The sequence below is a fragment of the Prorops nasuta genome, unplaced genomic scaffold (assembly GCF_024137725.1).
Source record: "Prorops nasuta isolate Cenicafe-Biocafe unplaced genomic scaffold, Cenicafe_Pnas_1.2 PNAS00006, whole genome shotgun sequence".
In the NCBI taxonomy this organism is placed as follows: Eukaryota; Metazoa; Arthropoda; class Insecta; order Hymenoptera; family Bethylidae; genus Prorops; species Prorops nasuta.
In genome coordinates, this window is record NW_027116803.1 from 5,964,510 (window position 1) to 5,981,366 (window position 16,857).

Here is a 16,857-nt window from a genome sequence, read left to right on the forward strand (position 1 = left end):
AAACATGTGTATTGTTTAAATCCATTAATAGATTTTTACATTGTTTTATTTTATTCGTTAAAGATCTTCAATTAATATAAATTTACGTTTATTACCTATGTATAAGTTTAGTTTGTAAAACAAAACTCATTTTTTAGTAAGAAATAAAAGTTTATTCAAGTATGCATAGATTTATAAACCTTTGTCTTAAGTACATCTCCATCACATTCTTTTGAACATTTCCCATCAAAAAACTAAGAGACCCTTTTCAATCTATAGATACATATCCACATGGATAGAAAACATATTATTACTATGTAACTATAAGAAAATATTAATGAATTTGTAGAATGGAAAATACAAATTTTATGAACCTTTTAAATAATTTTATGTTTTACTAATATGCAATAAATAAATAGTAATGAACGCTGATTAAACTTAATATACGACTAAAGATAATACTTTCGAATAATTAATTACCTCTTAGATACGTATATTAAGTAGCTTTTGCACACTGTTTGTTGCATATAGTAAATAACGATATTTCGGTATGAAAATTGTGCGCTTACTTATTTTGTACTGCATTTACTCTTTTATAACAAAAATCAAATGAATAAAAAATCTACAGAAAATATGTTTGGAAATAACAAGTACGTAAATTATGAAAAACGATTTGAGTAGGTAGATTGGCGAACTAAATGATTTGAACTGCTGTCAGTCTCTTTCTTCTCAATTGGCGATGATGACGATGACTGCATAGACAACCTCATTTGTTGCCGTCTCTTTTCAAAGTTTTCTTGCAATGCTCTAGTATAACATATCACTGATACTATGAGGCAAATCTGTAAAACAAAGATTCCTTCGTATAGTCAATCCCTACTAGAAGCAAGGCAAAGAAAAAAATTGTACCAAGGATGATCGTTAAATGCTAAATACTATATAAAAGTATACATTTACTTTTTACCTGTAATAATATGGAACATAATGCTAGCAGGAATACATGAAGAAGAATGGACGTTGTTCGATTAAACACTACATAGAGGCATCCTCTTTGGTGCATAGAAGGACATATGCTTGCAGTGCTACTGGGATTCGAAAGTGATGTTGTATTACAACAAGACCGCGGAATTTCTTTATAATCGCTAAGATGGTGCAGCCCACAACAAAGCAACTAAAAATAAATCAAATAAACCATTCAATGTATAAAACAATAAATCCGTTAAGAAAAAATCACTTAAATCGTATACTTAACAAAAAAATAAGATATTAAAATTCATTATAAGAAAAACTTAAAGATGAGATACTTATATAAATTATTTGGCCAAAAGACTATTAATGGCACGAGCAAAAATTGTTAGGGATACACACAGGTATTTGTAAAGTTTAAGAAAAATGATTCGTTTTTCTATATTGCCATGTAAAGAAAAAAAATGAAATATTGTTTGAAGTTAGATTTTTTTTCCAAAACTATAATAATTTTAGACAAAAAAATCATAGTGTTAAAATGAAGAACTGTTATTTTTATCTAAAATTGAACACGTTTTTCTAATTAAAATTTCTATAAATAATTACCAAAATACGGGATAAATTATATAGTACTTAGAGAAATTTATTACGAATAGAATAAAATATAAACGGTGTTAATCGGAGCATGACTTTTCAAGTAATCGTGCACGACAACTTGAAAAATGTGGTTTAATGAAAAACGCGTTTAATGTTTTGATCGAAGCTTTAGCATACCTACCGCCATCACACTAAAAAGAATTGAAACTTTTCATTTTCATGAATTCGATGCTAAAAAACAGTACGAACATATTTTTAAGATATTGTACTTTTAATTAATGAAAATGTATAATAACTGTGATTATTTCAATCTATTAGTTACACTGGAATCCCCCCTTGACAACGATGTGCGCTTGATCCAGAATCCAGAAATAGTCAGTTAGGCAATAGCTGCTAAAGCTCTTAATCTAAGACATAAAATAGAGTCGATAATGTCAAAGTTTACCCTTGATTGCATACGATCCCACACAGGTTTGTCGGCCTTGCCCGGAAGGGCAAATACTTTCTCTGGATTTGAGATTCCAGGGTCTATTTGATTGTAACGTACGAGAGACCATATTCCAGCTCCCGTTTGAACCGACGCAATTATTGCTAAAGTAACGGCAAACTAAAATAAAAAACTCATGATGTAGAAATGTGCATTTAATTAACAGCATAAGTACTAGGAAAATCCCGTTTTTTCTATACTATAATTGCAAAACAAAAAATCTCTTACAACTACAACTTGACCCTTGATCTTAAAGTCCAGGTATTGCCAAGCATACCATCCTAAAAGGAAGGTAAATATACCCGTGCCCAATAAAAGGACGGATGGACCGCAAACGGAGTTAGGAGTGAGCAGCGCATATTCGTGCAGTTGGTATATGAAGAAACCAGCGGCTGAGGCTACAATAATCCCTGATGCCTGTGAACAAACGTCATCTACTATTATCAAATATCAGCTCTGATAACGCACGACTAAGATATAATTTATCCGTGTCCTATCTACAGTAATAATAGCAGTATGTATTATGTTACACTCTAGATTATCCATTATGGTTTCTACTTTTCCTTTTCTCAGTTTTAAACGTGTATTAAAACTTGATTTAAAAATTTAATATAGCATAAAAAAGCCTACTTGGAAAATGTTGTATCTTCTGCATATTTGATGAAATTATTTATAATGAAAAATAGTTTCATAGAGACATAATTCATTTTCGTTTCAGGAAAAAAAGTATTTAGTATTAGACTCCTTTATTTTGTTTTAACGAGCATGGAGTCTAGGTTCCGATAAAGTCCCGTTAGAAAACGGTTGCTCCGTAAAGCGAGAGTTGGGATTAAATATTCGTTCAAGTGAGAGCACTTGTTTATAATTTTCAAATATCTAAACTAATTATAAAGTTACTGTACTACAGATTAAATAAAATTTAATGGGTTAATTAAATTAATTGTTCAGGCGGATATAAACAATCTCAAGTATGTTCCATTGACAGATGTGAAATATTTTAGAAAATAGCAAACTTATTTACGTGATAGATGTTTAAGAATTGTTTATTTAGTTTTATTTTTTAAATTGGTATGTTAAAATTTTTTTATATTTCACATCCAAGTTTTTTCTATAATAGGTACATCCCAATACAATAAAACTAAATATTGTCATAACGAGCGTGCGCAGCCAGCTGTCACGTACTATTAGTATATGCTATGTTTATAAAATAGTTGGGTCTTTCGTAAAAGCGCATATCAGTCTTGAAACTTCATTCTGTATTTACAGCACGCGGGCCTCCATTGAGGTCCGACAGCGAAATATACAAAGCCTAACTTTGTTTTGATAGCGACTAGGCACAAAGAAATCAACATTTTCTAGAAAAGTGTAAAAAGGGGTCGCGGCGCACAGGTAAAACATGTGATTATGGAAACGTTGCATGTGGAGACAAGTCTTATAAGTGTATGTATGTGTATGTAAGAGAGAAAGAGAAGAAAAAAAAGACTTACGCCGAGAATGATGGTTCCAGTGAGAAGAAAATATCGCAAACAGACTAACGCCCGGGCCATTTCGTATTTATAAATATACACTGAGCTATGTTGATCACATTTGCACGTACACGTCGATGAGTAAAAAGGACGCCAGCGTTGGTCGTTTGTAAAATAGCATCACCTAGGACGGATTCTACCTCGCGGTCGCTGAACCTCCATCCTTCATGGTCCGAACGACTCTCTGAGAGTAGACTTCTGAGAGTTCTGAGCGTTCTGTTCTGAGACCTGAAAGAGAGAGAGAGGTCTTAGCTTGGCATGCACTCTTGTCTCTTGGCTGCCGTATGCCGTACCGTCACACCGTGTTGTGCTACAACCAACGTCACAACGTAACCCTCACCTCACCCTGCCAGGAAAAGGAAAAACAATACTCTGACTATACTCTCCATACCAGGCTTGGATATGCTTAAATTCTGTGCTGCCTACGTCCCACTTAATGTTCTCAAAACATTATAGTATTCCTTTCTCATTTCCAATTTCAATGAACGCCTTTGTCTCTTTTAAACCATTGGTAACGGAGTTATAATTAATCTACTCGACAAAAATCGATAATGCTTTCAATTCAAAGCTCTTGTACCAGAGATTCTTATAAGATCTAGACTTTTCATAGGGGAAAGCCTTTTAAAGTAATAGCAGTACATAACTTTAGCTCAATAGTAACAATATTATAGATACCATATATAATAGTTCAAGATGTAACTTGATTATAGATTATATTAAATATATAATTAAATTGATATATCTTATATCTAGATTATTTTTCTTTAACAATCGTGTCTTTGCTGAATAATACAATTTAAAAGTTAATACATGCGTTTAAAAAAACAGATTTTATAAAAAGTGCTATTTTTTAATGTACTTTGTTTGTATTAACATTACGGCTATTTTTCTAAAGGTTTGGAATTTTCAGAGTATAAACAGAGATTATACCTAACATAACAGTTATATGTATATGTATATGTATACCTGATGAAAAGTAATGAACAATAGTGCGCTGATATGTAGTTAATACTGACTCTATGATAGTTGATACCATCAACAAACTGGATCAAAGATTTTATTACACTGTGTGTGTGTGTTTACTAGTTTACTGTGCTGTTCCCTTGTTGAGCTTTGGGATCCTATAATTCATTTAATTGGAATAGTAATAATATTCGTAATCACCCGCTAGACGCAGACCCTATGGACCCAGAGTCAAAACTACTTAAAAAGTCCAGTCCAGTTCTAGATCCATTCCGTTTCAGCATAACTAGTGAAAAAGAAAATGACCTTACCGATATTTTAACAAACGAAACAAAACGGAACACTAACTAATCCTTATGAATGTAAGTAAAAGTTAAATATTTCTAAAGAATACTCATTTATCAAACCTTGCAATAATTTTATGAAACTGTTATATATGAAAGAAAAACTTTTGTATCATTATGAATTATTTGATATTCTTAAGGAGGCTACTAAATTTATTTATGATTAAAGTACAGGTTATGTTAGTATACAAGGAACATAATTCATAATATTGTTTTCATATTTGTAATTTGCATCCTTCTATTCAGTAATGTTAATTATAAATAAGTAGGAGAGAAGACATTTATTTTAATATAAAATTATAATTCTTTTGTAGTTTAACAAACATTAAATATGGCCAGTACATCCTCTGATCAGAAAACAATTGCTCAAAAAACATGGGAATTAACAAACAATATTGAAAGCATCAATTCAATTGATGAAATTTATAGATATGACAGGAAGGAACAGCAAGATATTTTAGCTGCAAAACCATGGGAAAAAGAGTAAGCTTTCAAATTAACATTCACAGTAACATAACAATAAATACATATATATCAGATGATTTATAATATTTTTTGAATTTAATTCCAGCCCACACTTCTTTAAAGATATTAAAATATCTGCTCTTGCACTTTTGAAAATGGTGATGCATGCAAGATCTGGAGGAACTTTAGAAGTAATGGGATTACTTCTTGGGAAGGTAACAGCTAATACAATGATTGTCATGGATTCATTTGCATTGCCAGTTGAAGGAACAGAAACCAGGGTTAATGCTCAAGCTCAAGCTTATGAATACATGACTGCATACATCGAAGCTGCCAAACAAGTAACTTAAATATTTATATTTATTTGTTTTTCAAACAAGGTCAGTTAACTGCTTTACTAAATATAGATAATTCATTTTCTATTTCTGTTTAATAGGTGGGTAGACAAGAAAATGCAATTGGATGGTACCATAGCCATCCTGGTTATGGCTGTTGGCTATCTGGAATTGATGTTTCTACTCAAATGTTGAACCAAAATTTCCAAGAACCATTTGTTGCTATTGTAATTGATCCAGTTAGAACTATTTCTGCTGGAAAAGTTTGCTTAGGAGCATTTAGAACTTATCCTAAAGTAAGTTTCTTAAGAGTATTTTCATTTAATTGCTTATATTAAATTCTATTTTATATTTAGGGATATAAACCTGCTAATGAAGAACCATCGGAATACCAAACAATCCCTTTAAACAAAATTGAAGATTTTGGTGTACATTGTAAACAATATTATTCATTAGAAGTTTCTTACTTTAAATCTTCATTGGATAGACGTTTGTTAGATTCACTTTGGAATAAATATTGGGTCAATACTCTAAGTTCATCTAGTCTGTTAACAAATGCTGATTATACTACTGATCAAATATTCGACCTTTCTGATAAATTAGAACAATCTGAAGTAGTGCTAGGAAGAGCTTTTTATTTTGGTGGAACAGAACATGATAAAACCACAGTGGAAAAATTAGGTAAAGCAACAAGGGATTGCTGCAAAACTACAATTGAAGTTATACATGGCTTAATGGCACAAATTATTAAAGACCGATTATTTAACCAAGTAGGAAATACTTCTACTGAAAAACATTAGCTAAAAATTTATTAAATTGAACTACATAAAATTTAGAGGAATACATAATTTTAAGGAAATTATCATAAGTTAAAGTAGATATATTAAATAATTTCAGTAAATATTACTCATATTATTTAATTGTAAGAATTTGTTTAAATAAATTTTACGTTTCTTAACTTTGAAACAAAAATGGTTTATATAAGTAAAAATTATAATCTACCAGCTACCTTCTCCATGAATGAGTGTGTTCTCACTGATTAAAAATGAGAGGATAAATTCTATATAAAAGTATTGTGGAATAAAAATACAGTTTATTTTCACACCTTGGATCGCTAGAAATTATATATACAGTATTTTTAATATTTAATATCCTTTATAGTATATATATTCTATTTATATTTATATATTAGATACTACTATACTATTGAAAACCAGTAGGCAGAGTTCATCCCCATTGAAGGGCTGACACTGTGTCACAGATTTCAGAACAAGGCCACTCAATACACACCTGCCTGTACTAATACCACTGTCTCGACAATATACCACATTCAATACATGTACATATCACATAACATATAAGGGACGGAGCTAAAATGCATGATTATACTAGTAACATAGTTAACAATATTTTACAATCTCTTTATATTTAATAAAAAGCATAGTTTTTATAAAATGTCTAAAATTATCCCTAACAGAATTGCATTCTAATAATCATTGCATATTTATATTCTCGTCGCAAATAACGTAGTCAGAATTAAGTACAGCAATATATAAATAATTTATAAAGAAAGATAACCTGCAAAATGAATATATACTTGTTTTATTTTTAATTAATTATAAGTAAAAAATGTTGCAACAAAAGTTAATGAAAATATAAATAAGATTAAATTTTAATTCATACAAATTTCACAAAACATGTGAATAGTTTCTGAAAATGAATTAAAATTATAAATATATAAAGTAATATTTTTTTTCTAAAAGTAAATGAAAAATTACAATAAAAAACTGCATTTTTTTCAAAACAAGGTTCAGTTTTCCAAATTTAATATGGCATAAGGTACATAACACAATGTATTATTTAATATCAGTCCTATTATTTATGATGACAGTATTTGAACAATTTTACAATATGAAAAAATATATATGTCATTATTAGTAGTGTCATATGAACAGCCAGCTGAATTAATTCAATTTGATCTACTTATCAGATGGGTTTTTATAACATCAAGTGACATTATAATTTATTTTGTCAATTTTTAAATTTATATTTACAATTAACTGATTTCCTTTGCTTTGTTCTATAGAAATCTATATAGTAGCTTTTAAATAGAACATTACCAAGGTATAATACAAGTGAAAAATATATTTATATTCTTGGTGTTCATATTTTACAGTGGAAATATTAATTTTGTTGATGCCATATGAAAATTTAATTTATTGTAATTAAACATAATAATAGCAGCCAAAAGGTATGACAAATAGGACACTTATTAGCATTCAGCCCTCCAATGTCATAAATCCTTGTTAAACATAATATGTATAAACATTACACACAACTTATGTATAAAAAATAAACGCGCATGAGGATATTGTTTATTTAATTGTTGTATGTATCTGTGCGCACTTGTGTACACAATTTTCACGTAAAACAAACGGTTCTAAGCAAATAAAGTGTAAATAAAAAGTAATTTAATTGTTACTATTATATAAATCTGTAAAGAACTTTAAATAATTCCCTTTGAACGAATTAAACTCGTATGACTTCTATATAACTGTATCTATCTATTATTTACAAGGCATTCAAATTTATTTATCGCTTACAAATGTAGTATAAAAGATCAATTAATGTAGCATTAGTCTACAAGTGTTTGTCACTAATAACTGGGCAGTAAAATATAAATAAAGCAAACACTTTAAAAATTCTCTCCAAATTTAAAAAAAATCTACAGAATTTCAGTATTTGATACTGTATGGTAAAAAATTTATGTCAGTTTAAATAACAATTATAACAAATTGATATAATAGCATTGTGTAAACGGTTTATCGAATATTTACAATTATTCGTTTACATTTATATGTATACGGAAATTAATAAGTTTAAAATGTTTATAATATGAAACCCCCCTTTCCTATTAATTTTATTCGTTTTAAATGATTCTAAAAATAAAATTAGTCCTGCCCAGCTGAAAATTATTGAAGTTTCTGTTTACTGTTAAAACAATGAACATGGTCCTTTAAGAAATATTAGTAGTATATCATGAAAATGGTTAAAGATTAAAAAAAAATATGTATAACATTTAAATACTGAAACTCAAATTTTGAATCTTCATTGTTATACAGTACTACAAAGATACTTCTAGCAACTCTGATATATTAGCAATAAGATCGTCTACATGTACAGTCTGCAAAAATATAGGAAAGTTATTTGATGATAAAAATGGTATCAAATTGACAATCCAGGAAACAATATTTCAAACTTTTTGATACAAATTTAAAATTTCTGAACTTAATCATTTCATGTTTGTATTGTACATATAGTAAATAATTCGTTAAAGACGTCAAAAAAAAAAAAAAAAAAAAAGACTTGTTATTCTTGATATCTAATTCATCTAACAAATCGTAATCTGGAGATAAATCTTTCAGTCTGTAGTAGACGAATTCACTTAATTAGGCAGGTATGCGCGCAGTTGACATCTGATAAAAACTTTGTCACTGAGAAACTAATGGTGGAAAGTTGTTTACCTCCGTTTGCTCCAAAATTGGTCCTGTTGTTCCAGTGTACGAAATCCTTAGCCTCATTCTTAGTGGTGTCTGAAAAATAAAATTTAATCATAATCTTGAAATGAAAATGAAAAAAATGATTTTATTTTTTTATTTAAATAAAACTTACATTATTAGCAGTTGTAACTTTTAAAACTTGTGTAACCTGTCCCTCTGGCGGAATAACGGTGCCTGAAGGGGATAGCATTTGTAACTGGAATGTCTAAAGAGCAAATAAGATATTTAAGGATCTACTTCTCATTATTTACAAAATACTTTCTTGAAATATTTACCCTAGGAACTGCAGCTTGAAACAAAAAATCTGTCAATGACGTTATTCCCGAGTTTTGAGCCAACATATTAATGACTAATACATCCGGCGTTTCTTGCATCCGTTCAAGTCTAAAAGTTATTTTCAGTCCATTTTTATCTAACACTACCATACTTGGCGATTCTGAAATATATAAATATTTATACTGGTGTATTTTATTTTATTTTATAAATATTATTAAATATTTTCTATTAAAACTCTCACCTGCTAAGGCAGGTAATGTATCATTGAATAAACCATCCACTAAAAAGTTTGATGTACTATTGGAAGTAAATATTTGTGGAGGTGATTGCCCCTGTATATGTGCACTGGTAGCAATTGGTGCATTTAAATTTAAATCACTTAATAAATCCAGTAAATCATTATTATGTACAGGCATTGGTGTATTTATTATTGGTTTACTCTGTGCGGGCACTGGCATTCCTATGTCAGTGGTTTCAAGCAAATCTAAAAGTGCGCTCTAAAAAAAATATTACAGTTTACTACTTGTTTATTAGTTATTTATATTATTTAAATTTATAATAGGAAAAAACTTACTGAATCCGACGAAGCTACAGGAGTTTCTAATACCATTGATTTTTCATCTTCCACTTCTGATTCACCATTCACTATACCTATAATACCATTAGCTTGTGGTCTGGCAGTTTCCATAGGAGGCATTCTTTCTAGTAGTGCTGGTCGCATATGATCATACTTTCTGAATAGCTGAGAAAATTCGATTCCTCTTTGCTGAAGCTCAATGTGTAAATTACTCCCAAAAGTATCAATAATTTGACGTATTTTTCTACAATAACAGAATCTTAGCATAAATATTACATTTACATTATAACGATAATATTAGTGAATAAGTACTTACTCGTTTCCTTTTTGAAATCTTGTGCTGAGTTTTGTAAGAGATAATAAAGTATACTGCTTTGTGACTACTGTATTTTGAGGGCTCCATAATAACCTCTGATAAACATCAATAACTTCATCTTCTGTTAGCTATTGAATAAAAGTATACAAATATATAACTATATGTCACGGAACATTTATATTAATCAATCAACACGATATAGAATTGAGGAGACAAAGTATATCATTAAACTTACATTAATTGGTGTATCTACATCTTCAGAAGGAGGGCCATATAGTAGTAGATCCCCATACTCGCCAATACACCATGTTGCGACTTGTGCCAAAGGCTGTTTATCAAATGTATCTTTTTCCAAAGCTCTCCAAAGAGCACCAACAGCATAGCCTTGCTGATCCTGAGATTCTGATATTAATTGAATTGTGCAAGCCACCACATCGTCTCTCACGTAATTACCAGCCTAATAAAGTAATATCCATCAGTCAAATGTTAATAATATTTGAAATCAAAAATTGTGTTCAACTCTGTTACATACAGCGACGAGAACTTTAAACAACGTTTCTAGGTGCCATCTTTTATTAGGTGCAAATTTTTCAGCTGACATAACAATATTACTACTACATTGAGCTTTAAATTCCGGATCAGCACGCTCCAAAAATAATAGCAATTCCTTTATCATATTTCTAATATTATTCGAATTGACAAGAGCAAAACTCAATTCCATTGCTCTTCTTCTTATTGATACATCTGGATCTTTCAAACATTCCTATAATAAAATAAATTATAATAGATTATTCTAAAAATTAACCTTGTTTTATTTGTCTTTGTAAATCAATTTTACCAGTATTGTCGAGCGATGCCTTTGTACAGCACTAGTATCAACATAAACTGTCTTTAATAAAGTATTTAGGGCCACATAGCGAATATTTTTGTCATTATTTAATAAAAATCTTCCCAAAATATTCACAGCTAATACTCTTAATCCACTTTCTGATTTTATATCCATAATGGATAATACAGTTTCGTACAATATCGTATTCCCAACATTTTTGCTTGTTTCCGTATTCGTGGCCACTTGAGCAAGAATATCGTTCATTGCTTCCGAAGCATCGACGTCATTACGTCCCAAAATTCGAAGGAGGCGTAAGATTTTTACTTGAAGAAACGGATCTGACACGCCAGATACATCGTGTTCCGGAGAATATCCAGCTAATATCAGATTCTTTAAGATTCTCACTAAATTTGGCACAATCTGTAACGAATCAGTAATTTTATTATGAAAAAGAATTGGTAGGAAAATAATCCAAAAAAGAAAAATGAGTCACATATTTAAATAGCAAAACTGAACTTCATATTAGATATAATAACGTGAAGAAAAAAGCTGTATTTTGTTTCCTTACAATATCTTAAATGCAGATAATATATATAGGTATACTAGGTATTTCAGACTACCTGTCTTAACCAAATATTTTTATAACAGAGTACAAAAAAAAATGTTTCAAACAAACGTTATAAAGCTCTTAGAATTGTATTTAAGAACACTATCAGTGTATGACCTTAAATTGCACTTGTAAGGACCTGTAAAGGTCATGTTCAACTGTTTAAATGGAATCCCCTACTTTTTATTATACATTATTGCAGCTTTCTTTAAAAGTTTTTCAAAACATTAAATAAAATCCTTTCTGATTGAAAGGCTTCCGATTTATTAAAGTTGGAAGCAGCGAACCGCCGCGCAAGATATACTATGCAGAGATTGCACGATCGGATTTATATATCGCGTTGTGTGCATGTACTGTTGTTATTACTAAGTATTCAAAAACCAATCAGTTAAAAGGCATTCTATTTAAGTGCTTGGCAAGTCTCTCGAATTAATCTATAATAATATGTAATAAAAGTAGGGAACTCCGTTTAAAAAAATGTATGTGACCTTCTCAACGAAATTCAAAGTCACATGTTGATTTTGCCAGATGCAATTCTTAGAGTTCTACAACTTGTATGAAATATTCTTTTCACCTACTGTTTCAGATATATTTGAGTAGGATTTGTAGTCTAGGACACCCGGGTATATAGAAAGGATAAAAAAACAGTTTTTTAACTATGCTCAAATTGTCATCAAAACATAAAATCTACACCTACAAAAATTAAAATCAGCAAAACATCAATAAAAATTACATACTCCGAAATTGTAATAAAAAAATTATTTGTAAATTTCGATTTTATTTTGAAATATTAAAAAAAAAAACAAATTGCTTTTTTTCTACAATTCAAAAATTTTTAATTCAAGCATATGTACAATGCATAATGCACATATGTAAAATAGCTTTATAAGATTGAAAATTTTTTAAAAAAGAAAATTATGAAGAAAACATTTTACGAGTAATAATAAAGTTATAAAGAACAGACTATTTAGCTCTCATTTTTAATGGTGCATTAATATAAACGATACAAGGAGCCAGCCGACATTGATTCTTAACGTATCCACAGATTTCTTAAAATATGCAATTAAGGTAAAAAAAAAATAAGTCATATCAAGCTAAACATGCAAAGGTACGATGAGCTCTTTTGTATATTTTACCTCTCGATGGCCGCATTCCTAAAGGAGATAAATCATACGTATATTTAGACGAATATTAATAATAATATTTTTCTTAATAATATTGTTAAAATTTTTACTGCATATTTATATATATGCAATAATAACACAATGTTTTCTCAATCCTCTTATTGTATAAGTAAAATGATCTTAAAAAAGGCATTTCGCGGTCGCGACTTTTCTTAACTATAACAATAATTAAATTTTAAAATATTTATTATTGGCTCTTTTAAATATTACTTCTAATTATTAAAAATCTACTATAATTATAAATTTAGTTTTAAAATTAATGTATGAAAGAAAGTAAACTTGCCTTCTTAAAATGATTGAGCGTATCAGTACTATTCTCACACATTTCTGTGATAAGGGTAACACCAGTAATTAGCACACCATGATTCTTTTCAGTTATTAGACTGCGTGTAGCGGGTAAAAACATTTCCATTAGTTCTGGAACACGTCTAATAATTCGAAATGCACAAAGAGCTGCTTTTTTTCTTATGTATGCATTTGGGGACTTCATTAATCTCTCAACTTCAGATGCCAAATCTCTTGCCATTTCAGGGGAAGCAATTGCTCCCAAAGTACATAATGCCAAACCAATCACAAATTGCGTAGAACTATTTAAATCACTATAATAAAAATTACCTCTGTTAGTATTACTTAATAAATAATGATCAAAATTTCTGCATAATTGAATGAAAAGAAAATTACTTTTTTAAACAGTTGGTAATTAGAAGATGGACATCCTGCCTCTCATCTAGTAATAACATTGCACCTAAATAACCAATTCTCTTATCAGTAAATCTAGGGGAAGCTATTAATTTTAAGCACTCTAACTGGCCAAAATGTGCTGGATATCTGGAAAAAATATATAATACTTTATAAATTATAATTTGTTTTATATAATTCTTCTGATCATACAAACATACTGACCCAAGCATATGAATATACAATAGTTTTGCAATATTCCTGCATCTCCAGACACTGTCCTCTTCCCGAAATGTGGAACGTATATATGCACATTCTTTATTGACTACTGTTCTCTCCTCAGCTGCTGTACGTGCTGCTCTGATTTGCCTTATAAGATCTCTCAGCCTTGTTGGTGCAGGCATTCTCACTGTTGAAACTTTTAAAGTATAAAAATTTGATAAGTTACAACTGTTAGCAGGAGTTTAATGAGTTAAAGTGCAAATTTAAGATGTTTTAAACAAAATTTCCCATTGGTGTATGATAAAAATGTATTTCAAAAAGTTGTTGGAAAAATTATAACATAATAAAAGCATGAGATGGAGTTAGGAATAGGAATTAATAAATTTATTTGTTACAATACCTACCTCTTTCTACAGCCTCATTGAAGGCTTGCTTTATGGAGGCCATGTTAAAGGCTGGGTTAAACCTGAAAAAGTACACAGCCATGCGGTTTTATAAACAAAAAACTGTTTCATGCAAATTATTCAAACAATGACACTTATATGTTTACATGCATCATATCCAGCTTTAATCTGACTTTAACTTATTTTTTAGCTTATTGTAAAAGAATATTTATAATATTATAAGCTAATATATTTAGTATATAATAATAATAAGACAAATATTATTAAACTTTACCCATGTTCTGAGGCATTCATGGTATCTCTTGTAGGTTTTCAAGTATGAATGTTGACTTCAGAAACAATAACAGAATATGGAAAAGATGATTATTATCGCAAGATCTGCTTACCTAGAGTACACAAAGTATTAAATATAGAAAATGATTCTAGCTTTAACTCTTACTGCTTCAAGATTGCATTTATATTCTTTATCAACAAGTAATTCATGTTTATGTTTCCAGCCAGGAAACGGTCAGTTTTTCATATTAATAAAAATTTAATACTTAAATAAGAACAAATCAACTTTCTCTTGTTATTCCAAAGGCTGTTTAGAGCTTAATATTTAGATCAATTGGCTTATCAAACAGTTTGCAAGTACCACAAATGTAAGTATTACAGAGAAAAAATTTTTAACAGAAAACCAGTTTTAACAATAAAATTTTAACAAAAAAAAAGGATGAAGCAGTTTAATCAAGTATTATATGTGATCGTTATTGGACAGTCTTTGTATGTCGTTCGATTACGATCTTTCACATTTTAAGGACAAGTTTCTCATATGGAGGAGAATAGAATGGTATATTAAAAAATATACGATTAGGTTGTACAGAAGAGATGATTCTCGTGGAAGGGCATCACGCGGACAAAGCAAGGGTTAGTTTTCTAGCTGTCAAACCTGTACCAGCAGCAGTCTTGTTCTATTCGAGGATAGTCTTTAAGAGAGCAAACTCTTATACAGCCCAAAAAGACGTCTTTTTCAGGAATTTTACTATTGAAACACTGAGCAATTATTTTCAAATGATTTAATCATCGAGTATCACAAACCTTTCTCGTGCAATTCTTATGACAAACACGACAAGAATTTCTCACTGACCGCCTCACCTTCCTTTCGTTTCGGTTTCGTTTCGTGGGTTTTGAGGGCGAATCAGGCGCCCTCACTTTTTTACTTTTCGTATTAGCGATAGTCAGTTATCTATACGTCTGTAGTAGTGTGTACTGTGTAGTAGAGTAGGAGTAGAAGAATTGTACATACACACTACATAATGTGTGCCGCAACTGACTTTAAATTTAGGAAAAAACGATATTTTTTCTACTAAAAATTTACTTCATTGCCTTTGGCGTTTGCCAGTAAAATACGTACCGCTCTACTATTGTTTTGTGAGATAGGCTTAGTCTATCTCAGAAAAATCAACTGACATAATTAAGCACCTACAATCCTACGATTCACTATAATCGGTCAGTTCTTGCAACAGCAACATACACCTCTATAATAGTCTGGGCTATCACATACTGAATTATCTAAAGAAATACCGACGAATGCAAATTCAACATGGCTGCCCCCCATTGACGTGTTGCTTATTATTATTTACGCTTATTACTATTGCTTTCTAATACCTCCAATCCTCATTACTAATCTTCTTTTTTTTAACTGGATATTATTCCTTTTCCCTAAGCCGATGCTTTTGAATCTTTTCAAGAATAAAAACTTTTTTATGTAAATATTTTTGTTTAACGTAGTAACAATGGCTAATTCGAGATAAGCGCGAAAATATAAGTGTCATTGTCAAAATAATTTGCGTAAATGCATTATGGCATGGTTTAGTTAAAAAAAATTATTTCAATAATACAAAATCGCTCTATTGATTATTAAAAAAAAGTTATTACTATTTAGTCTGCATTTTTTCGATTTAATTAACAGAAACTGAAACGGAAAACAAAACTTTTTGATTTACGGCAATATTAATTTAAACATCAATTTATTAATGAATATTATCTATTTCTACCTGATAAACTGAACACTAAAGTAGAAAGTTTCTAAACTTACTAAATGTAGAATATTTGACAGGAATGAAGCTTATTTGCTATAGTAATTACAGGTTACCTTCTGTTACATTCTGGAGGGAGGACGCTCCAATCCTCAGCTTCATAATAAGGCCACATAGTAGAAATATAATTACGAAAATAAAATTGATGTATTTGCAACTATGAATGAAATAGTTATAACTGTATTTTGATAACGTATTAAGCCACGAGGTTCCTCCTACACTTCTGATCCATTTTAGAGTAATACATACAGGGACAAAAAGGTGTTGGCTTTATCTCTTATCTCAGTAGCCGCCTTGATATCAGACGTGTATAAGTATTTTCATTTACTTTAAATCGCACGAAAGATATCGATTTTTCGTAAATTGTCAAATGATAATAAAAGTGCTTTATGAAATAACAGTGTACAAGATATATCTGTATAGTATTAATGCTATATGAAATATGCTTTCTTATAGGTGCAAAT

At 29.9% G+C, this 16,857-nt stretch overlaps 3 protein-coding genes across 18 annotated transcripts; 1 reads left to right on the forward strand and 2 right to left on the reverse strand.

The window, feature by feature from the left end:
* Positions 1–115: 115 nt before the first annotated feature.
* Positions 116–4,648, reverse strand: LOC136774431 (tetraspanin-6-like). Of its 2 annotated transcripts, none has more exons than XM_066728731.1 (6): positions 4,522–4,648; positions 3,517–3,783; positions 2,258–2,446; positions 1,988–2,149; positions 944–1,150; positions 116–821 (listed from the first exon to the last, which is right to left on the reverse strand). In XM_066728731.1, the coding sequence occupies exons 2-6, from the start codon at positions 3,574–3,576 to the stop codon at positions 639–641; spliced, it is 801 nt and encodes a 266-aa protein (XP_066584828.1). In that variant the 5' UTR covers positions 3,577–3,783; positions 4,522–4,648; the 3' UTR covers positions 116–638. The 2 variants fall into 2 exon arrangements, with proteins under 2 accessions (XP_066584828.1, XP_066584829.1); XM_066728732.1 differs by lacking the exon at positions 4,522–4,648 and adding an exon at positions 3,849–4,133.
* Positions 4,649–4,743: 95 nt separating this feature from the next.
* Positions 4,744–6,583, forward strand: CSN5 (COP9 signalosome subunit 5). Its single transcript, XM_066728730.1, has 5 exons — positions 4,744–4,880; positions 5,177–5,345; positions 5,434–5,668; positions 5,764–5,958; positions 6,019–6,583. The coding sequence occupies exons 2-5, from the start codon at positions 5,194–5,196 to the stop codon at positions 6,460–6,462; spliced, it is 1,026 nt and encodes a 341-aa protein (XP_066584827.1). The 5' UTR covers positions 4,744–4,880; positions 5,177–5,193; the 3' UTR covers positions 6,463–6,583.
* Positions 6,584–7,362: 779 nt separating this feature from the next.
* AP-1gamma (adaptor protein complex 1, gamma subunit) lies at positions 7,363–16,851 on the reverse strand. 15 transcript variants are annotated; one of them, XM_066728725.1, is made up of 16 exons: positions 15,709–16,384; positions 14,590–14,644; positions 14,316–14,377; positions 13,915–14,107; positions 13,693–13,839; positions 13,295–13,610; positions 12,964–12,981; positions 11,230–11,640; positions 10,924–11,154; positions 10,627–10,848; positions 10,392–10,519; positions 10,073–10,319; positions 9,740–9,995; positions 9,498–9,658; positions 9,335–9,427; positions 7,366–9,255 (listed from the first exon to the last, which is right to left on the reverse strand). In XM_066728725.1, the coding sequence occupies exons 2-16, from the start codon at positions 14,607–14,609 to the stop codon at positions 9,154–9,156; spliced, it is 2,607 nt and encodes an 868-aa protein (XP_066584822.1). In that variant the 5' UTR covers positions 14,610–14,644; positions 15,709–16,384; the 3' UTR covers positions 7,366–9,153. The 15 variants fall into 15 exon arrangements, with proteins under 15 accessions (XP_066584812.1, XP_066584811.1, XP_066584814.1 ...); XM_066728724.1 differs by lacking the exon at positions 15,709–16,384 and adding an exon at positions 15,393–15,446; XM_066728721.1 differs by having other exon boundaries at positions 7,367–9,255; positions 14,590–14,701.
* Positions 16,852–16,857: the final 6 nt, after the last annotated feature.